Source organism: Tripterygium wilfordii, chromosome 5, assembly GCF_013401445.1.
Source record: "Tripterygium wilfordii isolate XIE 37 chromosome 5, ASM1340144v1, whole genome shotgun sequence".
In the NCBI taxonomy this organism is placed as follows: Eukaryota; Viridiplantae; Streptophyta; class Magnoliopsida; order Celastrales; family Celastraceae; genus Tripterygium; species Tripterygium wilfordii.
Window position 1 is genome coordinate 3001128 of NC_052236.1, and position 23448 is coordinate 3024575.

Here is a 23448-nt window from a genome sequence, read left to right on the forward strand (position 1 = left end):
AGACCAACCAGGTGACCTCTTTACCAAAGCTCTTTCAGTACCTTGTCTTCAACACTTGCTATCAAGCTAAACTTTTTTGACCCCAAACCCGTTCATCCTAAGGGGGTGATGGAATCTCCGCTATGTCCCTCTGGCCTCCACTGCGATTCTTCTTCCTAGTGTTGTCACAAGTGCACCAAGTTATTTGCTTGTCTTTCAGTTGTGCCCTTGTTTGGACTTGGGCCTTCCCTTGTAGGCCTTGGTTCGTTGGGCCAGCTCATCATGTTCTATTTATTTATTTCATTTCTATTCGAGCTAGTATTATAATGTGGCCCATTTATTATTACACTTCTATTTGTATTATAACAGTCTTATCATCAGTACTATGCATGTCAATACTTGTTGATACTTTTTTTTTCTCAAGCTCAAATTGAGCCGTTGTATCTTAACTTTTGAAATGAATCACTATTCTCTCATCTTCTTCCTCTGCCATCTTCTCTCTGAATCTTCTTTTTCTTCTTTCTAATTTGCTTTCCCTGCACGCAATCAAAGATATTTTGTTAACACAAAATATAACAAAATTGAATAATAAAACTGGAAAATCAAGTAACAATGGATTTTTTTTCCTACAATGCCTTCGCTTCTCTACTTAACCCTATTGTTTTAAAACCGGGAACAAAATAATGAGGATTCATCATATTGGCAGGGACCATAGGAGAAACCCAAAAGCGCCACAAAACAGGTGTCGTCTTTCTGTGTAGTCAATGTTCAATGCACAGCAAAGCAATACTGCTATATAACTTGTGTTCTAGAGGAAAATCAGCTAGGGAAATGCTTAGGGAGAATAATGACATGATCAGATATATACTTGAACTAGATGAACCCAACTTTGATTGTTCGACCAATCATGTACTTTGCGGCTTTTCTTTCCTTCCATTATTCTTTTTGCAATAGATGGTATTTAACGTCCATCATATAATTTTGGTCTTCCATCATCACTTTTTAACACCCATGCCGAACCTTTATATTCACAAAGTTTAGTCATAACCTGCAAAATGGCATAAAATAAATTTCAAACGGTGGTACAGTACCACGAGGAACTTTATCAACATTAAGAGTTTGTTTGGATTGAGAGATTTGGGGGGAATGGAAGAGAAATGGAAAGGAAGTTTCCTTCCAATTCCATTATTTGGATAGTTTATAAAAAATTAAAGGGATGGATTTGAAGGGAATTAGAGGGAAGATTTCAATAATTTTTTTTCAAATTTCTTCCTTCTCAAAATGGAGTCATGTGGAGGGAATAGATGACTAATTAAGTTATTTATAAATTTAAAAAACCTATTATACTCTTGTACATAACACTTTAACATAAAAATAAGGATAAATTATTAAATTAAACTAATTTCCCCAAAATGGAGTCATTTGGAGGGAATATATGACTAATTAAGTTATTTATAAGTTAAAAACCTATTATAGCCTTGTACATAACACTTTAACATAAAAATAAGGATAAATTAATAAATTAAATTAATTTCCCCAAAATGGAGTCATTTGGAGGGAATATATGACTAATTAAGTTATTTATAAGTTAAAAACCTATTATATCATTGTACATTATACTTTAACATAAAGTAATGATAAATTAGTAAATTAAACTAATTTTATTTCCTTTCAGTTTTTATCTATCAAAACATGGGAGGGAAAAAATTATTATTCCTTTTTTGCCTGTTTACCCAGAATTTCAATGCAAATTATACATAAGAATACAAGATTGAACTGCTCTATTTTTCCAAAGCTCCATTTATTATGTACTTTGGCAAAGCCAGATACATTATTGAATCAAAAGACAATGTATTTTTACAATTTCATACTTAGCCAAACCGAATCAGACCGAATAACATATATAAACCGGATTAAATAGACCGTAAATTTTGGTTTTCAATTTTCGCTTTAAACCGATATAATTGGAAAATTATTTTCCATATCCAATTATATTGTAATTTTGTTAAGTAATATTGATTATATTGTAATTATATATAAAGCATTAACCACTAAACGTTTAACTTTACACTAATTAAGTAAACGTAGTTATTATCACAAATTAACATTAACTACATAACATATATATATATAATAAAAATATATGTAAAAACAATTTTGGTTTTACATTTTACCGAAAATATAATTTTCAAACCGAACCATAAATCGAAAACCGAATATATCCAAAACTTCAAACCGAAATCGAACCATAAACCGATAAACCGAACCAAATTAAAAAAACGGTTTGGTTCGGTTTTCAACAGCCCTATTTTTATTCTAGCTATTTCAATGAAGAGCTAACAATTTGCACCCAACACATTTTAAACTCGCATTTTTTAACCAATGAGCTCTTAGCCCGGTGGTACCTACTCCTTAGTACTTGAATCAACACAAGGCCTCAGGTTTAAGTTTCTTCTCAAGTAATACTCAAATAATAGTAAAAATTTATTTTTTAAAAAACATGACTAATCAAAACACAAAAAAGGAAAATGAGAATCCAAACTTTAGTGAGGTTCAAGGCTCTTGTCCATTTAGAAAACATTTGAGTCGTATTCCTACCTTTGCCCCTTTAAGAAATAGAACTGATTTACATAAAAAGGGGCAAGAAACTCAAAGGCCCCCAATTCTTTACAATGGAACACCTCATAGCAAGTCTTCATAGTCGAAGAGCAGCAAATGGCTAAAGCTGTTTTTTGTTATTACAATACCAAACCTAAACTCCTCTATTCCATTAAAAATCTTTAAACCTAGTAACTTAGAGCATCCACAATGAGATGATTTTAGAGTACTTGAGATGATACTTTCTTGATAATTTAAGTACTAGATGTTCATAATGGTTACTTGGGATAATACTTTCTTGATAAGTTAAGCACTACATGCACATAATTGGTGAAAAATGACACTTGAAAAATTAGTTCATGCTACATCTTTGGAGTTTAGCTTAATTGATGAATAGTGAAGAGAGAGATGATGAAAAAGGAAAAGAGAGGCGATTAAAAGTACGAGAGAGATGATGGAAAGAAAAGAGATAATATGAAAAAGAAGAAAGACGTGATGAAAAGTAAGAGGGATGATGAAAATAAAGAGAGAGAAGATTGAGACCCACTATGAGTGTATTTGGAGTGTATATATAGTTGATGAATAGTGCATGTTGTAGGACCCATTCACCCAATTAAATTGTGCCACCCAGGAGAGAGGAGAAGAGAGAGAATGGTTTTGGAGTGCTAGATTGCATTTTTACCACTTTGGATGCTCTTAATATCTCTCTCACTAGATATCCAGAAACTCTATCTTAAACATCCTATTTCTCCGTTTGTTAGACCTATCAGTGTCCTCGCATTGATGGCGCGATTGTGCCATTGCGTTGAATTGTAGTGCTATGGATCGGGCGGCTTGGACTTAGGGGCTAAGGAATTTGGTCCTGAGTCGGGTAATTGGATTGAGAGCTCGGGTCTGCAGATGCTGGTGCAAGCTTGTCCCCATTCCTGGAGTATGTTTATGTTGGGTTCGCAAAGATAGCTGTGGGGTGTCCAAGAGTACTTCAAGACCAAGAAAGTAACTTAGAGAACCAAGATCCTTCATCTCAAATTGTTGTTGGAGATAGTCCTTAAGATCAGTGATACCAGAATAATCATCTCCTGTAATAATCATGTCATCAACATAAATTAGTAGAAAAACACAGCATAAGTCTGTCCGACGAACAAAGAATGCCGAGCCATAAGGATTGGAATGAAAACTACGTTCTTGAATAGTAGAGCTAAACTTGGCAAACCATGCGCGTGGAGCTTGTTTGAGGTCATATAAAGCACGACAAAGGCGACAAACTATATTAGGATGATGTGCATAGCCAGGAGGAGGTTTCATATATACTTCTTTAGCAAGATCACCATTGAAGAAGACATTCTTCACATCCATCTATGACAATGCCCAATCTCTAGCAGCAGCAACAGCTAACAGACTGCGTACTGAAGTAAGACGAGCAACTGGAGCGAACATCTCTTCATAATCAATGCCATACTCTTGACTAAAGCCTTTAGCAATAAGACGGGCTTTGTATCGCTTAATAGAACCATCATGCTTGGTTTTTATTTTGTAAACCCATTTGCAACCAATAGCAGACTTATCTAGTGGGAGAGAAACAAGATCCCAAGTATGGGATTTCTCAAGTGCCTGCAATTCTTCATACATAGCTTGTTGCCAAACAGGATTAGAATTGGCCTCGGAATATAACTGAGGCTCATATAAGGTAAGAGTGGTGGCAAAACACTGAAAATCATGAAGTTTAGTACGAAGTTCTCTTACCTGGGTAGAGCGTCAAAGAGTAGGGGAACTGGTAGTGTCTGTAGTAGATCCGTCAGACAAGGAAGACAATTCAGGATCAAGCGAAGTAATTTGAGTATCACCTGTATGAGACTCAGAGAGAGATGGTTCATCAGGAAATAGATCAGCCATATTAGCAGGAGAAGGAAGAGATGAGAAAGGTGATACTGAAGGGGCCAAAATGTTTTCCAGAAATACAACATGACAAGAAATGCGAAGTCATTTAGAGATAGGATCCCAACATATATACCTTATGTTCTATCCCATACCCAAGAAAACAGCAAAGACGAGTACGAGGTTCTAATTTAGTGTGTTCGTGTGGTTGAAGAAGAATAAAACAAACACATCCAAATACTTTGAGTAAATTATAGTTAGGAACAGACCTATAAAGACGTTCATAAGGAGATTGATTACCAATGACTGATGAAGGGATTCGATTGATGGTAAACACAGCAGTGAGAGCTGCTTCACCCCAAAAATGTGCAGGACAAGAGGCAGAGATAAGAAGAGCACGGATAGTGTCTCATTTGTGTTGATGTTTACGTTCGGCTCTTCCATTTTGTTGGGAAGTACCTAGACAAGAGTGCTGACAAATAGTGCCATGCTCATGTAAAATGGTTAAGAATTTAGAATCCTAATATTCCATGGTATTATCAGTGTGAAAAGTTTTAATAGGACATCAAAACTAAGTTTTTATCATTTGAGAAAATTCACGATAGATTGTAGTAAATTCAGAACGAGTTTTCATGAGATAGATCCATGTAAAATGAGAGTAATCATAGACAAAAATTACCAAATATTTGGATCCCCCCATAGAATCAGTAGGAGAGGGTCCCCAAATGTCAGAGTGCACAAGGTCAAAGGGTGCATGAGAAATAGAATCACTATTATTGAAGGATAAAACAGATTGTTTAGCTAGAGGACAAGTTAAACAATCAAAATTATTATCAGAAACAATTCCCAAATGACCATGAGAAACAAGAGACTAAGTACAACTAACAGAAGCATGACCCAATCGAGAGTGCCAGAGACTCAAAGATGAAGCTGGAACTGTGGATGCAGCAGACTGATGACACGGGATATTAGAGCACAAAGGGTACAAAGAGATGAGCTCATACAGTCACCCAACTTTACGGCCTGTCCCAAGCATTTGTCCCGTCTTTGGATCCTGTACAGAACAGCTAGAAGGAGTAAATAAAATATTAATACTGATATTACCAAAATATCCTTGCCAATAAGAAAAAACCACATGACAACTAAAGTGCCAGTTGGGCCCAGATGAAGGGAGAGCTGAAGGGTACACTTATGCTATAACCGACGTACCTACTTTGGTTCCTCCAAAAATTATATACTGAAGTCAATGAGAAAAAACCACATGACAACTAAAGTGCCAGTTTGACGCCGCTTCTATCATGCTGAAGTGTTGTCTTGGTAATGTCCCTATATGACCGAAGTAGGTATATACCAGGTCATTCAATGAAGAGTCCCAATAGGACACCAACCCTCAATATAGTCCAACTCTGAGAAACCCTCTGGAAAACCAATGAGGGAGAATCTGACTTCTACCACGACTCAAAGACTTCAAACTCATATAAAAGGGGAACCTCTGCACTCAGGTAAACTCTCTAACTCCTACACTCTGAAATACATACTGAGCAAGAGGCAACGCTCGAAGCAACGAGCCATCCTCCCAAGTTTAGTAATGTACTAACTTGAGTGTCGGAGAGGTTCCCCCGAGTACACCCTTGGGGTCCCTACCGAAGCTTATGTTCACTTCTTGTGTTGGAAGGAATGAAGAGATCACGTACCAAGAAAGGAGAAATTAGTGATTCCAACTCAGTCTGACTTGGCTGATTCGTCTGATAGGGTAGACCAGTTTTAGACGTCATCAGTTTGGCACAGTCTGTGGGAAGGAAGTACACTTCCCTAAAGAAACTCACAATGGTCAGACCAAGAAGGAACGTCGCTTCTACTATAGAAACAAACCGTCGAGTTGTTGACCCTAATAATCCTAATCGGGAACAGGGTGATCACCTTCATCATGATGAAGCAGAACTCCATGGGGATACTGCTGACCGAACCAACCTACCTAACCTACAAGCTGGACCGTCCCAAGTACCTTGCACTCAGGAACGGTTCCAACAACTCTCCCAGTAGGTACAAATGTTGACTGAACTAATCATGAACCAGCAGTCACAAGTGAATCAGCCTATAGGTTGGCAAGAAGAACCCCCACTAAACCAAGAAATCCAGAACCATGAGGAAGTGAGAAGTTCACACTTCGGTAGGTCTAAGGAACCGACCGGGAGAGGTAACCCCGATGGTACCATTGGAGAAAGTACTAGAAGGGGAACCACCTACAATGAAGATGTCGGTCGACACCTAGATGAGATGAACAAGAAGATTGCAACACTACAAGGAATGTCCCCAATGGAGGGAGTGTGGGACAGTATGTTAACCCCCTTAGCTCCTGAAATTCTTGAAGCTGAAATGGCTCGTCACCTCGTTGTTCCAAAACTAGAGAAGTATGAAGGGTTGACTGACCCCTGTGACCATATCCAGGGTTTCAAATCAATGATGGAGTGTCGGGGGGCAAATGCCCTGATAATGTGTAAGACCTTCCCATCAACCCTTTTTGGGCCAGCAAGAACTTGGTTCAATCCATCACCAAGACATAGTGTGACAAGTTTTGGAAACTTATCCCAGAAACTTGTGCTTCACTTCTCCACCGCAAGTAGGACGGCAAAGACTAGTTTAGTCCTGATGAATCTTGACCATGAGCCTGGAGAATCACTTCGGTCATTTCCTGCTAGGTTCAACAGAGCATGTTTGGAAATCCCATATATCCAGGTAGAAGTAGCTATTTCGGCCCTGGTAAGGACGGTAAAGGATGAAGCATATGTACGTTCATTGATAAAGAAACACCCAAAGAGCATGGGAGAACTCTACGTTGGGGGAGATAAGTTCATGCATTCGAAGGACATGATGAAAATTTCACAGTTCTCTTCTTCCTCAACCTTTACCAGAAAAGACTCAAGCGCCTTAGGAAAGACTGAGAAAGACTTACCCCTCCAAGCAAGAAGCAAAGAAGAGTAGAAGGTAGAAGTGATAAGAGGACAGATGATCAATCCATTAGGAAGACTGACCAGGGTCCAATCCCACGGTATAGTTCCTACACTCCTCTTAATAATTCATTGCATGATATCCTTCTTAAAGTAGGCAGTAGGGATATATTAAAGTGGCCTAAGAAAATGAGGGTCCTGGCCGAGAAGAATATAGGCATCCCAAGGATGAGATTGAAGGTCTCATTAGAAGAGGCTGCCTGAAGCAGTTCACTTCAGATAAAGAAGAAAATAAGAGAAGAATCGGTGGTGACGATAGGGATGACGACCGAATGAGACAGAGAAGAAAGGATAGGTCTCCTCGTTACCAAAGGGAGACTGCTGGAACAATTGGAATAATTGTGGGAGGTTTAGCCGCAGGAGGATAAACTCCTCGGCAAGAAGGGCTTACGCTCGAATTAATGAAAAAAGTAAGAAAAGAAAGAAGCCGAGAAGGGATGAAGAAAAAATTACTTTCTCAGAAAAAGATGATGAAGGTATCCAAGACCCACATTATGATGCCCTAGTAGTAGAGGTAGTCATCGCCAACTTCACGGTAAAAAAGGTTCTGGTGGACAATGGTAGTGTGGCAGATATCTTATTCTATCGTGCCTTCAAAGAGATAAAGATCTCAGAAGATAAATTGAAGAGTTTCTCGGTTCCTCCACATGGATTGGTCGGGGAATCCATAATACCCAAGGGAGTCATATCCTTACCAGTTACTCTGGGAAACTACCCAAGAACGATTATGCATATGATCGATCTTCTGGTGGTAGATATACAATCCCCTTATAACACCATCATCGACAGACCATTATTGCACAAGGTTCGGGCAGTGGTCTCTACTTACCATCTCAAAATGAAGTTCCCAACTTCTAATGGGGTAGGAGAAGTGAATGGGGACCAGAAGCTAGCTCAAATGATGTACTATACTGATTTGAAGGATAAGAAGAAGACCTCCATCTCAGTTGGAAGCCTAGATGTTCGGGAATAAGAGAAGATATTGAAGCCCACACCAGCTGAAGCGTTTCTTCCCATAACTGTGGAAGAAGGAACTAAAAAGAAACTATTCCTTGGGTCTCAGCTAAATAAAGAGTTAGCTGAGGAGGTAACCAAGCTCCTCCTCTCTAACATTAAAAACATCGCGTGGAGTGCGCATGAGATGCCAGGGATTAGTAGGGAAGTTATATCCCACAATTTGAGCATCATACCAGGGACTAAACCGGTCAAGCAGAAGAAACGTAACTTCTCCCCAGATAGACAAATCGCTATCAAGGAAGAAGTGGGGAAGTTACTTGAAGTTGGCTTCATTCGAGAGGTTCAGTACCCAGATTGGTTGGCCAACGTGGTTATGGTGAAGAAGGCGAATGGGAAGTGGCGTATGTGTGTTGATTTCACGGATCTAAACAAGGCCTGAAGATTATCTTTCAGAAAAGGGCTTGTGACAACTAAAGTGCCAGCTGAGCCCGGATGAAGGGAGAGTTGAAGGGTACACTTCGGCCATAGTCGAAGTACCCACTTCGGTTCCTCCAAAAATTATATACTGAAGTCAATGAATTTGACCCCGCTTCCATCACGCTGAAGTGTTGTCTTGGTAATGTCCCTACATGACCGAAGTAGGTATATACCAGGTCATACAAAGAAGAGTCCCAATAGGACACCAACCCTTAACAGAGTCCAACTCCCATTGGGAGAGGTATACAGATGGAATTTACCATCCAAGAAACCCTCTGAAAAACCAATGAGAGAGAGTCTGACTCCTACCACAACTCAAACACTTCAAACTCATATAAAATGGGAACCTCTGTACTCAGGTAAGCTCTCTAACGCGTGCACTTTAAAATACTTACTAAGCAAGAGGCAACGCTCGAAGCAACGAGCCATCCTCCCAAGTTTAGTATTGTACTGACTTGAGCGTCGGAGAGGTCCCCCCGAGTACACCCTCAGGGCCCTACCGAAGCTTATGTTCGCTTCTTGTGCAGGAAGGAAGGAAGAGATCACATACCAACAAAGAAGAAATCAATTTCTCTAGCTCATTCTGACTTGGCTGATTTGTCTGATAGGATAAACCAGTTTTAGACATCAACAAAGACCAAGTTCACATAACTGACCAATGGATAACAGATTCAAAGTGAGTTGCGGAATAAGAAATGTATTGGAAACTGATAGGTTTGGAGTATGATAAACACATATATTCTTTCAATTTTAATATTTCCTAAACACGTTTTTGCATGAGAATTGGCTTTCAAAAGGACTTAATACTTTGTTTTTTGCATTTTCAGCTTTTTGGAGCAATTGGATGGTTTTTGGTGGAAAACAATCAATTTTGAGTATCTTGAAGAACTGTCAATTGGAAAATAAAGTGAAGACCTTGAAGTTTGTCGAAGAATATTTTCAAAAAATTTCATGGAGCCAATTAACCCAGATTTTGAAAGAAAGTTGAGCCGAAGTGCGAAATCGCCAAAACTACGCTGCCTGTGAAGAAGTGGGTCTAGAAGGTTCCTCAAATTTTTGTTAGAGGCACGGGAGATAGCTTTGGAAAGCCAGGATGTCAAGCTTGAAATTGCATATTTTCAGGGATTTTCCCAATTACTGAAACATGGTCAGAATTAGTAATAAAGACAACTATTTAGCAGTCCATTTTAACGTATGATTCAGACCTTCCCTCAATTGTTTGTTATTAAGGAAACTGAGGTTGACTGAAAAGTTTCCTTAGGGGTGTCAGTAACGTGGGAAGGAAATTAAGGGTTTGGAGAAGCATATTTAAGGAGGCCTTCATAGAGACAGCAGACACGCAGAGATTGGGACGAACTCTAAGAAGACAGCTGTCAATTCTACGTTAGTGAAATCTTGGAATTTTCATGTTTTTCCTTGAGCTTTCATCTATAGTGATGTGTAACTAAATACTTTTGCTAGGACATGAGGAAGTTTTAATATGATACTCTAGTTGTTATTGCTTTTATTCTTAATTACTCTTTTGATGTTGGATTTTTAATCACCATGTTATATTGTCTGAATGATTAGATGATTGATCACCAACTAGGTTTTCAAATAAGTAATCTGCTGCAAGTTCACGTGGATACCATACGGGATTTGGGACCAACTTCTAGTGATTAGAAATTGGAGACACTTAGGGTAGATACCATACTTCTAGGGTTTACATGGCATATTAACGGATTCTTAAACTTAAGGATATCTTGCATGTTCATATTTGAGTTAGATACCATAACCAAATTGCATGTTAAGATAAACGAATTAGCCTAGATACCATAGGTAATTCATGTCTTAGTGAATTCGCTAACAACATCAATTGAGTGGATTAAGAGTAAGGTGAAAAACAACTGGAGAGGATTATTAAGATGGATTCATCGTCCTAGTGCTTTTATCAAATTGTTTACGACCAAGCTTGACAAGTTTCGATTTTCTTATTTTCGTGTTTAAATTCATTGCTTTCCTGAAATCACAAACAATCATCATTCTAAATTAGTTCAATTTTTTTTAATAAGTACAATGATTAATTGCGTTGAATAGTCAAACCTTGTGGTACGACCTCGTACTTGCGTAACCTATTCGACTCCGGACTTGTGCGCTTGCAAGTAATTTAATTTGGGATTTTTGCTTGCTATTTTAAGCAATCGAAAATTGCTATCAAGTTTTTGGCGCTATTGTCAGGGATTGTGTTTATTCAATTAGATTAATTATTTGTGCATTGCTTAGTTTTAATTTTTTTTTCAATTTTTATTTGCAGGTTGCTGAATCAGTGCGTATTAGCTCGAGTCAAAATTCTGTAGCTCGTGCTAAATCAACCAACGAACAGTTTTTCTTTTGTGGATCACTAGTATTCGATCAAGGGGAAACGAGAGTATTGAATTTGAACCTGAGATTGAGCTTAAACTTCGAGATATCAGAAGGAAGCAAAGAGAAGAACGAGATAAGTTTAATAAAGAGGACATTAAGGAAGACATGGCTGACCAAGGACAACCCGAAAGAAGACTTCTTCGTGACTACACGGCACCGATAGTATACAATGCTCCATCATGTATTGTTCTTGCTCCAGCAACTAGACAATTTGAGTTAAAGATACAACATATCCAGATGTTAAATATGTTCAGGGGAGATGGCAATAATGATCCATATCTTCATGTGAAGGAATTCTTTGATTTATGTTCCATTTTTCACTACAAGGGATTTCAGATGAACAAGTGAGACTCCATCTCTTCCCATTTTCGTTGAAAGACAAAGCAAAAGCATGGCTTAATTCCCTTCCTCCTCAATCAATCAATACATGGGATGAGCTGGTTAAAAAGTTTCTTCTTAAGTTTTTTCCAGTTCAGAAAACCAATGCTTTGAAGAGGGAGATTCATAACTTTGCTCAAAATGAAGGGGAACCATTCTATGAATGTTGGGATCGATACAATGACTTGTTTATTCGCTGCCCTCATCATGGTTTTAATGAATATGAGAAGGTCCAATTTTTCTACAAATGATTAATACCTCAAACTCCCCAAACCGTAGATGCTACGATTGGAGGTAGTTTGTCTATGAAGACTTCAGCTGAAGCCACTGAAATATTTGAGACCATGTGCTTGAATTCACAACAATGGGACATAAATTCAAGAGAAAGTAGCAGCCCCTAAACAGCGAGGTGTTTACGAGATTAATTCTAACTCAGTTCTTAAAGCAAAAGTGGTAAAATTGAGACATGAGCTGAAGCTACTGATTGGAAAGAAGGAGGTATGTGCTATGTGTTCTAGCACTATGCATAATATTGAAGTGTGTCCACACAATCCTACAAGACAAGAAGAAGCCGCATTTGGAATATATTCACATAATAGAGCAGGATACAATCCCTACTCTAACACCTACAATCCAGGCTGGAGAGATCATCTGAATTTCTCATGGAAAAATCAGTAAGGACAATTCTCAAAAATTCCACAACCTCAACAAACACCTAAGCCCAAACAATCGCTAATTGAAGATGTACTTGCCCAATTCATGCAAGTTACACAGGCTTCAATTCAAACACTTGAAATGTAGATAGGACAGTTAGCTAATGTGGTGAGTGAGAAGATGCAGGGTGAATTCCCTAGTCAACCTGAAGAAAATCCAAGAGGGAGAGAACAAGCAAAGGCAATTAAAACCTTACGCAGTGGAAAGCCATATGATCGAAGAGATGAGGATCCTGGTGATAATATGGAGGCTACAACAACTGAGGATACAGCAGCAAAATCACCATATGTCGAAGAAAGAGATAGGCAACTGGAAGAACCAAAGCTGGTTGAAAGAAGTTCTCCTACTATAGTACTGGATGCACTATTAAAGGAGAGAGTTTACGTACCTCCTTTGCCTTTCCCTCAACAGTTTCAGAAACAAAAGAAGGATAGACACATGCTGGATATCATGGAGTTGTTCAAAAAAGTTCACATAAACATTCCATTGTTGGATGCAATCAAACAAGTACCATCTTATGCTAAATTCCTCAAAGACATTGCACTAATAAAAGGAAGTTTATCGAACATGAGAAAGTGATGCTATCTGAAGAGTGTAGTGCTGTTCTCCTCAACAAATTGCCTCCAAAGTTGAAAGATCCAAGGAGTTTTACAATTCCTTGTGTTATTACCAATTTACGATTTGAAAAAGTTTTGATTGATTTAGGTGCTAGTATTAACTTAATGCCATTATCTGTTTTTCAACAACTTGGTGTCGGAAAGATGCAACCAACATCAATAAGCTTACAACTTGCAGATCACTCCATCAAATTCCCACTTGGGATTATTGAAGATATTTTAATAAAAGTGGATCGATTCTTGTTGTCAGCAGACTTTATTATCTTGAATATGGAAGAAGATCGAGATATTCCCATAATTATGGGAAGACCATTCTTGGCCACTACTGGAACGATAATTGATGTAAAAAAGGGGCTATTGACAATGAATATTGAAGGAGAATCAGCGGAATTTCAAATATTTGAAGCCATGAAGAGACCAATGGACATAGAGGAATGCAATCGATTGGACATAATCGAGCAGCTTATGTATAGCAAATTCATCACTAAAGCTAGGAATGATGAATTAAAAACCAGTATTGAGCATCCTGATTTGACTCGAGCTACAGCTGATGAAGTGTCAAACGTGGTGGTTGTGCTAAATTATGCTCCGCCACTCAAATGGAGACGAACTGCTTAATCTTTAGGACCACCTATCCCACGAGTAGTACCATCTATTCAGCAAGCCCCTAAGCTAGAACGTAAACCACTGCCAACTCATTTGAAATATGCATTCCCTGGAGATACAGAGACTTTGCCCATAATCATTGCTTCTGATTTGAGTGCTACTAAAGAATAAAAATTATTGAGGGTCATTAGAGAGCACAAAAAGGCAATCGGGTGGACTATAGCATACATACGAGGTATAAGTCCCTCCATGTGCATGCATAGAATTTATCTGGAGGAAAATGCCAAACCAACAATTGATGCACAACAAAGATTGAATCCGATCATGAAGGAAGTTGTGCGAGCCGAAGTTTTGAAGCTTCTTGATGTTGGGGTAATTTATCCTATCTCAAACAGTCCATGGGTAAGTCCAACGCAAGTGGTTCCAAAAAAACCTAGGATCACGGTGGTCGAAAACAAAAATAAGGAACTGGTGCCTACTCGAAAGGCAATTGGCTGGAGAGTGTGTATCGATTATAGGAAGTTGAATTCTTTCACTCGAAAAGATCATTTTCCCCTTCCTTTCATTGATGAAATGTTAGAATGATTAGCTGGTCACTCACATTATTATTTTTTGGATGGTTATTCAGGTTATAATCAAATTGCCATCGCACCGAAAGATTAGAAGAAGACAACATTCACCTGCCCATTTGGCACATTTGTATTCCGACGGATGCCATTTGGATTGCGTAACGCGCCAGCCACATTCCAACAATGTATGCTCAGTATTTATGGATGATTTTTCTGTATTTGGTTCTTCCTTGGATGATTGCTTACAAAATCTAACTTTGGTGTCAGCAAGTTGCAGAGATACTAACCTTGTTTTGAATTGGGAAAAGTGTAATTTCATGGTTAGGCATGCTATTGTGTTAGGACACTTGATTTCCAGAAAAGGCATCAAAGTCGACAAGGCAAAAATTGACGCGATCGGTGGTTTACCACGGCCAACCTCTGTTAAAGATGTCCGTTCTTTTCTTGGCCACGCAAGATTTTATCGACGATTTATCATGGACTTCTCCAAACTCAGTATACCATTGTCCAATTTGTTGGCAAAAGACACAAAGTTTGACTTTGATCAGTCTTGCTTGCATGCTTTTCACACTCTTAAACAGCTACTTATTTCAGCCCCTATTATCACAGTTCCAGATTGGAGCTTGCCGTTTGAACTAATGTGTGATGCTAGTGATTTTGCAGTAGGTGATGTGCTAGGCCAAAGGAAAGACAAGCTGCCGCAAGTGATCTATTATGCATCCAGAACTTTAAATGATGCCCCACAAAACTATTTCACTACTAAAAAAGAAATGCTTGTTGTGGTCTTCGTATTAGAGAAGTTTCGGTCCTATTTAATTGAGTCTAAGGTTATCATGTACACAGATCATGCAACATTAAGATACCTTATGACCAAGAAAGATGCCAAGCCAAGACTTTTTAGATGGGTGTTGTTGTTGCAAGAATTTGATTTAGAGTTGAGAGACAAGAAAGGTGCTGAGAATGTAGTGGCAGATCACTTATCACGCCTCACTCACAATGAAGAAAAGGATAGTTGACCGTTGAATGAAAATTTTCCTGATGAGCAATTGTTTGTCCTTACACATGAAACACCATGGTAAGCCGATATTGCCAACTACCTAGCCAGTGGAAGGTTACCATCCAATTTGAGCACTTAGCAAAGAAAAAAAAAATTTGGCTGATGTGAAATTCTACTTTTGGGATGAACCATACTTGTATAAGTATTGTACCGACCAAATAATTCGAAGGTGTGTACCAGCCACTGAACAAAGTAGCATGCTGGAGTTTTCTCACATCATACGTGCGGAGGTCACTTTGGACCAAGGAGGACAGCAGGCAAAATACTACAGAGTGGGTTTTACTGGCCTTCCTTATTTAAGGATGCTCATCGATGGTGTACCACTTGTGATAATTGTCAACGAGCTAGCAATTTATCACGTCGCAATGAAATGCCTCAACATGGTATTTTAGTAGTTGAATTGTTTGATGTATGGGGTATGGATTTTATGGGACCTTTCCCTTCATCGTGTGGAAATCAGTACATATTAGTTGTTGTTGAATACGTCTCAAAATGGGTAGAAGCGGTGGCCACCCCAACTAATGATCATAGGGTTGTATTAAGGTTTTTACAGGGCACCATTTTTCCAAGATTCGGTACTCCTCGTGTAATTATTAGTGATGGCGGATGACACTTTGTCAACAAGGCCTTCAAGTCTCTATTATCCAAATATAACATCTTGCACAAAGTGGCGACACCATATCATCCCCAAATAAGTGGACAAGTTGAAGTTTCTAATAGGGAAATCAAAAGGATTTTGGAAAAAACAGTGAATGGTTCACTTAAGGATTGGTCTATGAAGCTTCATGACGCTTTGTGGGCTTATCGGACTGCATACAAAAGACCAATCGGGATGTCCCCTTTTCGGTTAGTGTATGGGAAAGCATGTCATTTATCGGTTGAGCTGGAACATAGAGCTTTCTGGGTCATCAGGAAACTCAATTTTGACTACCAAGCTACTGGAGAGAAGAAGCAACTGCAGCTCAATGAATTGGAGGAAATTCGCAATGATGCATACGAGAATGCAAATATTTTTAAGGAGAGAACTAAGCACTTTCATGATAAGATCATCCTTAACAAAGAATTTCTACCTGGACAAAAGGTGTTGCTGTTCAATTCATGACTACATCTTTTTCCAGGTAAACTCAAGTCGTGATGGTATGGCCCTTTTCTTGTTGTGCAGATATTACCCCATGGAGCTATTAAAATTAGAATATAAAAAGACGGGACAATCTTCAAAGTAAACGGCCATCATTTGAAGCCGTATCTTGAAACCCCTGGAAAGTTTAATGTAGAAAAGACCTCACTCCACTTGAGTGAGCCAACTGATGCCGCCTAGTCTCATGATCAGAGTCCTGCTGTGGACTATAAATCCGGTGCTTTTGGGAGGCAACCCAAATTCTTTCTTCTGTTTTCAATTTTTCAATTTTGTTTAATTTTGATTTTATTTTATTTTATTATTTTAGGGACTCTGACATGTTAAGTTTGGGGTGTTGCAGGTTCTTCTTTGTTATGGTCCTATGGCGAGCCTATGGATTTGTAAGGTATTGAGCATTACTCGTGGTGCTGAGTCAACTGCAACATTTAGCTCGAGTCACTTTTGAGACATGGGGCAATAGTGACAATTTAGCTCGAGCTAAATAATCACAATAGGGCTTTCGAGAGGGTTTAAATTGTGTCAATTTAAACATTAGTGCACACACATAACACTTAGTCTCTCATAGTCAGGTCACTCTTCATACCATAAGAAGCCATTACATTGCCACGAGTTTCTCTCTCTGTTTTTTTTCGAAGGTCATTCTACATTCAGGTATGTGTCCACTCCTCTCTCTCTGAACTAGTTGTATTCTCTTTATCACGAACCAGTGTCCTACTTTCATGCTTCCTTACCGTAAGCACTTGTTGTGCCTTTTTATTTTGAAGGAATCATGGTTTCGTGTGCTTCAAATTTTATGACTAATCGGAGATTAGATGTTTGTCTGCATAACTAAATATGTACTATTGATGGCGCCCTGCTCCTATTTTGTGCAGCAAACCCTGCATTTTCTTGTATGCCCATAACGTGTTCGTGCATTTTCTTGTATGTCTAAATGGTGCAGAAATGTCGCTGCACCTTCAGCACCACCACAACAACAGACCTCTCCCACCAGACAATCTACCAAATCCTCTTTCCACAATGCAGAAATCATCCCTAAATTGATGATTGACCCAGTGATTGGACCTCTATTTTGAGGTTCCAATGTCCTTTACTTAGGATGTTCTAGCACTTAGCTAATGTATTTGATTGCATTTTAGCTTAGTTTTACACTTACAAATGTTTCCCCTTGGTTTTGTAGGAATCGGACCTTGTTCGGGCAAGTTTGAGCACTTTTTCCTGTGAGATGTCGGGACACCTCCCAAGGTGTCCGGACACTTACTGTTCGGACACCCGCATTAGGTGTCTGGACACTTCCTTTGAAAAATGAGACAGAGCCTATAACGAAGACTTGATAAAGCCCAGGTGTCCGGACACCTTCAGAAGCCGTCCGGACACCTACCGCGGATCTACAATTTTCTTTCTCATTCATTGATTACACAACATCTAGCCTCCATAGTTTTTCTCTCTCTCTCTCTAGGGTTTAACTTAGTTTTTGTGATCTTGATTGTAAACATTGGTTTTCATCTATAAAATTGATGTTTATTCTCATTATAATGAGTGGCTTAGTTCCTTTTCTAGTTTCTAGTCCCGAATGGTGGGTGCAAGGTTTCGATTACTCAAGGTATGGTCAAAGAATCGTAGCTTCGATTTTTCTGTTTTAATTTCGTGATAGTTGTGTAATTGGATACATAAGAATGACATATTTGATTGTATTCTTGGATTGTCTAGTCTAGGGATTGCATCTAATGTGTTTGATTGAGAATTGTTAAATCCATTACATGATTTCCTTAATTAATTGAGTTTTCCATTGCATAGCTATTAATTATGTGTATTGATGATGGGGTTTTGGGTTAATTTAGGAATGTGCATGGGAGAATTATGGTTAATTGATCTTTGAGTGTGAAACTAGGGTGTTAGCCAAGCCGAGCCCCAAGGGGGAACATTAATCCATAATATTAGGTGCTTATCCCTTTGGTTCATCGTAGATTAAGAGACCCGATGGCATACATGTATGAATTGAAGTCTTATATCCCAATTCTCTTTGCATATGCATGATTGATAGTATCACACAATGCATTGTGTATGGTTGTGTATGTTTGCAATGATACCTTGAGTATGAGAACCGAGTAGCCACCTGGATGGATTGGAGACTAGGTTTTTAATTAATTGTTTTAAATCCAATTCGTGCTTACTTTGATTACAAAATCGCTCATGCTACCGAGTCATTCGGCCCATTTCATTTACTCGCTTTTATTTGATATTCATTGCGTTTATTAGTGTTAGCTAGTCATTTGCATATCATTCAATTCAAATTTGCATTGCTTCCTCGTGGATCGATACCAGACTTACCGGTTTATTACTTGACGATACCCTACACTTGGGGTAAGTACACACACACACTTTGGTGTCGGTCAAGTTTTTGGCGCTGTTGCCGGGGAAGCGAGTGTCAAAGACGGAGCTGGGTGGCTTGTAGATGCTAGCTTTATGCTATTAAACGCCATCAAATAAGGAAGGACCACGGTCACACTTCAAGGGTAACTTCGTTCCTCCCTTTTACTTGCTTTTTAGAGTAGTTGCTGAAAAGAGAGAGAAAAAATTGTGAGGAGAACTTGGCGGATGGGGCTGACTTAGATTCCTGTGGGCGATGGATGCCACCTTATTGGCTGCTTGGTAGTGATACGTTGTTTGAGAGAGCTTTGCGCAATTTTTCTTTCTATCACTACTTGCTACATCTTGGTGTGTTAATGTTCCTAAGATTGATTGTTGCTCTTTTCCTATCTTTGCTCTTGTTCTTGCTTGATATTGTTCTTGGTTGTTCGTTGATTGAAATGCCCAAAATTTGCCAAATGTTCAAGTTGAGCATGTTTGGCAAAATGCACCTCAACCATTTCAACAAGACAATGCTATGCAATTTACCCCACAAAATGTCTATCAACCTCCCAATATGCCTCCCGCATATCATATGCCTCTCCCATATAATTATGTGCATCCCATGTATTACAATATGCCTCAAATGCCACAAGTGCCACAATATGCTCCCCATGGACAAAACATTCATGCACCTCCTCCTATGGAATACATTCATGCCCAAGCCCAAGAGCATCATACTTTGAGGGAGCTTACGCATCCCGCAAGGCAAACCCAACCCTCTTGCATCATCATGCCACCGAACCAACAAAATGTGAGCCTTAAACCATCCATGTTCCAAATGATTCCCAAATTCTATGGAATGGAATCGGAACAACCATATTCACATGTGCGTGACTTTGAATCGGTGTGTACTACTTTTGGTGATGCCACATGCTCACAAGAAATTTTGAGACTCAAACTTTTTCCATTCTCTATGAAGGATCATGCTAAACAATGGTTTGAGAACTTGCGCCCCCAATCCATTGCGACTTGGGCGGCAATGCAAGAAGAATTTCTCAGCAAATATTTTCCTTCCCACCATACCATTTCTTATCAAACACAAATCATGAATTTTCATTGCAAAGAGCATGAAACCTTCTTCCAAGCTTGGGAGAGGTTTAAGGATTTGTTGTTTATGTGCCCTCACCATGGATTTCAAAATTTTCAAATTGTGAATTTCTTCCACAAATCTTTGACTCCATCTTTGAAGAAATTGGTTTCCACTATGACTCAAGGTGACTTTTTGAATAGGGATGCCAATGAAGCATTTCCTTTCTTTGATGGGTTGGCGGAGGAATCCCGATCTTGGGAAGCTCCTCCACTAACTCGACATGATGTTGTGCCAAGCTCTAGTGGTAAGTTTGTGTTGAATGAAAATGATGATGTGCATGCTAAACTTGCTTTGTTGTCCAAGAAATTGGAATCTTTCGAGTCACAAAAAGCCCCTATAAATGTGGTTGGTGTTGATGAACATGTTGCTTGTACTTTATGTGAAAGTAAGGATCATAGGACGGATGAGTGTAATGCTTTACTGGCTTGTAAGGAAGTCCTATTTGGGCAAGGTTATAGTGGGAACAATTCTTAAAACTTTAGGAAGCCCTACCCTACCAATAACCAAAGCAACAATTCTCACAATGAGAATTACCCTTGGAGGAATCATCCAAATTTTGGGTGGAGGAATGATGAGAATAATCAATCTCAATCACTCCCCAATCCACTCCAACAACAATTGCCTCCTCCCAGTGTTGCACAACCAGCCCAACAACCATATATTCCACCACCTAAGAGGTCCCTTGAGGACACTCTTAACATTTTCATGCAAGCTCAAATAGGGGAGAATCAAAAGGCCACCAAATTTCAAGAACAAACCAATAAGGCCATTGAGGATATTAGGAGTCAAATGACCAAGGTCACACAAGCTCTCACCACCTATGAAAAGGGAAAATTTCCGGCTCAACATTACCCTAATCCTTCCAAGCAAACCAATTTGATAAATTCATCTAGTGGGAGTGCAGAGGTTAGTGGACATGAGCAAGTACAATCTATCCTTACTTTAAGAAATGGAAAAGTTGTGGATAGACCTATACCCTTTAAGAATAGTGATGAAAATGATGTGGTGCAAGACTTTGGTAATGGTGTGAAAGAGAAAGAGGAAGAGAAGAGTGAAAATGAGAAAATTTTGCTTGGTGAAAAGAGAGTTAAGAAACAAAGAGACCAAGTAGACGAAAGTGAGAGACAACCAAGAGAGGATAAGGTATAGCCTAGCCAGGATAGTGAGTACATCCCCAAGCTACCTTTTCCCCAAAGGCTAAGAAAGAGCACCAATGAGGCATTGCATAAGGAGATGTTTGAGCTATTTAGACAAGTTAAGATCAATATACCTCTCCTCGATGCCATTAAGCAAATACCCTCTTATGCCAAGTTTCTTAAGGATTTGTGTACGGTGAAGAGGAAATTAAATGTTACGGAGAAAGCTTTTCTAGCGGAGCAAGCAAGCTCCATTATTCAAACCAACACCCTCCCTAAGTACAAAGACCCCGGTTGCCCTACTATCTCATGTGTCATAGGGAACCATAGGGTAGAGCAAGCATTGTTAGACTTGGGAGCAAGTGTGAATCTCCTTCCGTACACAATCTATCAAAAATTAGGGTTAGGTGAATTGAAACCTACTAGGATCACCTTGCAATTAGCCAATAGATCCGTTAGGGTTCCTAGGGGTATTGTTGAAGATGTGTTAGTACAAGTGGAAAAATTTTACTATCCCATGGATTTCATTGTGTTAGATACTCAACCCCCCCACTAGCTTTAGCACTTCCATTTCGGTCATTTTAGGTCGCCCATTCCTAGCAACTTTCAATGCCTTAATCAATTGTAGGAGTGGGGTGCTACAACTTTCTTTTGGGAATATGACCATGGAGATGAATATCTTTAGTGTGACTAAGCTTATGGGTGAGTGTGAGGATATAAGGGATGTAGATTTTATCCATGCCTATGTTGAGGATAATTTGGAGTTAACCCTTGCAAAGGATTCGGTTGAAGGTGTGCTGGCATTGGGTGCGAAAGTTAGTCAACCTTTGTGTGAGAAAGATGACATTGAGGAATTAGAGCCTCCTACACTTAGAGTTGAATCATCCCAAGTGCATCCACCAAGACCGGAAAGAAAACCTTTAGTTAGTGGAGTGAAAAAGTCTCCTAAACGCCACTTTGTGCCAAAAGTCATTGAAAAAGCTAGGAAGGTGTGGCGGCCCAAATCTCGGGTATAATTTTTTCCCGGAGATTTGAGGACCAAGGAGAATGGACCTTTAGATGTTCGCCATGTTCCTCAACATGGAAGTAGTGATTTTGAGCACACTAGTGGAGGGAAAGTGTTTAAGGTGAATGACCAATGCTTGATACCATTCATGGAAAACTTTGATGCTTTGGTTGTTCCCCGGGATCTAAAGGATCCCACGCCCACCTAGTTTGTGGGAGATTTCACCCTTGTATCATAGTATGGTTGTGATTAGTTTTGATTTGATTTCAATTTTTGTGTGTGTTTTGTATGCTCACAATCCATTTCATAATTTTCGCTCCTTATGCACTTATTCAAGTTGGGGGGTGAGAATTGTGAAATGGTTGTGTTATGTTGTGATTTTCTTACCCTTAATTTTGGTGTGCTTTTGTATGTTCACAATGCCTCTCACAATTTGTTCTTGCCTTATTTTCCATTCTTGACATTGGGGACAATGTTTCATTTAAGTTGGGGGATGAGGGAATTGTGAATCCATTGTGAAACTTGCTTTATTTTGGTGTGCTTTTGTGAATATCAAAATTTTGAAAATTTTGAAGAAAAAAAAAATCTTGTTGTGTCATGCTTGGATAGTGTGGTTGCTATTAACTTTTTCAAGACATGCTTCGTTTCTCATGATTCCGACCACTTTTGAAGAGTATGGTATGACTTCCTACCCTCTATCCTATTGTGTTGTGCTTTGTTGTTCATACATGCTAGATGGACTTTAGGAGGGGACGGGTAGGTGTTTTTGGGGATTCACTACCAATTTGACTGTTAATTTCTTATTCTTGTTCACATGTGCAAGTGTAGAGTAGGTTCCTTGGTTTCTTTTGCGAAATCGATGCATGTGATTGAGTGGGATGACTATGATCAATTTCTCTTGGAATGATTGAGACCTAGTTTGATATAGAATTGTGTAGCTGAGCAGACATCTTGGCATTGAAGCATTTGTATGACTGCATTTTTGGATTCTTTTGTCTAAAAAATTACCTTTTTACCCTTCTCATTCCTTTGAGCCATTCTTCATTGATATACATTGGGTTTTGGGTGATTCTCTTCATTGATATTCATCTGACATCCTATGAGCGTGTTCTTCAATAGCTTTGTAAACATTACATTTGATTACTGAGAAGTGTGATTTTTGTATTTTGCCACTTGCTTGTGAACTTAGGATTGAAGGATTCATTAGGTTGAGAGATTTGAGCCTAACCTGTTCATTTGTGAGTGACAATAAGCCCTAAATTTCTTTAAGCCTCTTGATTTCACTTACAAGGAGCTATTTTCCCAAATATTTCCCACCTTTGGTTGCAAGGTTGAGTAGGAGCTTGAAAAATAAATTGGTAATGATATTACCCCTCCTTATTATGAGAAAAAATTATGAGGGTTTTTGTATAAATGATGTTATATTCAAAA

At 38.9% G+C, this 23448-nt stretch overlaps 2 protein-coding genes, 1 non-coding gene and 1 pseudogene across 3 annotated transcripts; 2 read left to right on the plus strand and 2 right to left on the minus strand.

Moving 5' to 3' along the window:
• Window positions 1–7458: 7458 nt before the first annotated feature.
• LOC119998541 lies at window positions 7459–8433 on the plus strand. The gene is made up of 3 exons (XM_038845892.1): window positions 7459–7501; window positions 7587–7808; window positions 7922–8433. The coding sequence occupies exons 1-3, from the start codon at window positions 7459–7461 to the stop codon at window positions 8431–8433; spliced, it is 777 nt and encodes a 258-aa protein (XP_038701820.1).
• A 3347-nt stretch (window positions 8434–11780) lies between these two features.
• On the minus strand, window positions 11781–11889 carry LOC119999182. Its single transcript, XR_005468357.1, has one exon. It is a non-coding gene; the product is annotated as a small nucleolar RNA R71 (small nucleolar RNA).
• A 1078-nt stretch (window positions 11890–12967) lies between these two features.
• LOC119998542 lies at window positions 12968–13624 on the plus strand. The gene has a single exon (XM_038845893.1). The coding sequence runs from the start codon at window positions 12968–12970 to the stop codon at window positions 13622–13624; it is 657 nt and encodes a 218-aa protein (XP_038701821.1).
• A 6195-nt stretch (window positions 13625–19819) lies between these two features.
• LOC119999174 lies at window positions 19820–19919 on the minus strand (annotated as a pseudogene).
• Between the last annotated feature and the right edge of the window lie 3529 nt (window positions 19920–23448).

Bases quoted from the DNA above. Each gene is read 5' to 3' on its own strand.
- LOC119998541 (XM_038845892.1), top strand. From the start codon at position 7,459: ATGATCAATCCATTAGGAAGACTGACCAGGGTCCAATCCCACG. The intron at 7,502-7,586 runs GTATAGTTCCTA...AAGTGGCCTAAG, and splicing joins GACCAGGGTCCAATCCCACG to AAAATGAGGGTCCTGGCCGA. The intron at 7,809-7,921 runs GTTTAGCCGCAG...TTACTTTCTCAG, and splicing joins AATTGGAATAATTGTGGGAG to AAAAAGATGATGAAGGTATC.
- LOC119998542 (XM_038845893.1), top strand. From the start codon at position 12,968: ATGCTATCTGAAGAGTGTAGTGCTGTTCTCCTCAACAAATTGCCTCCA.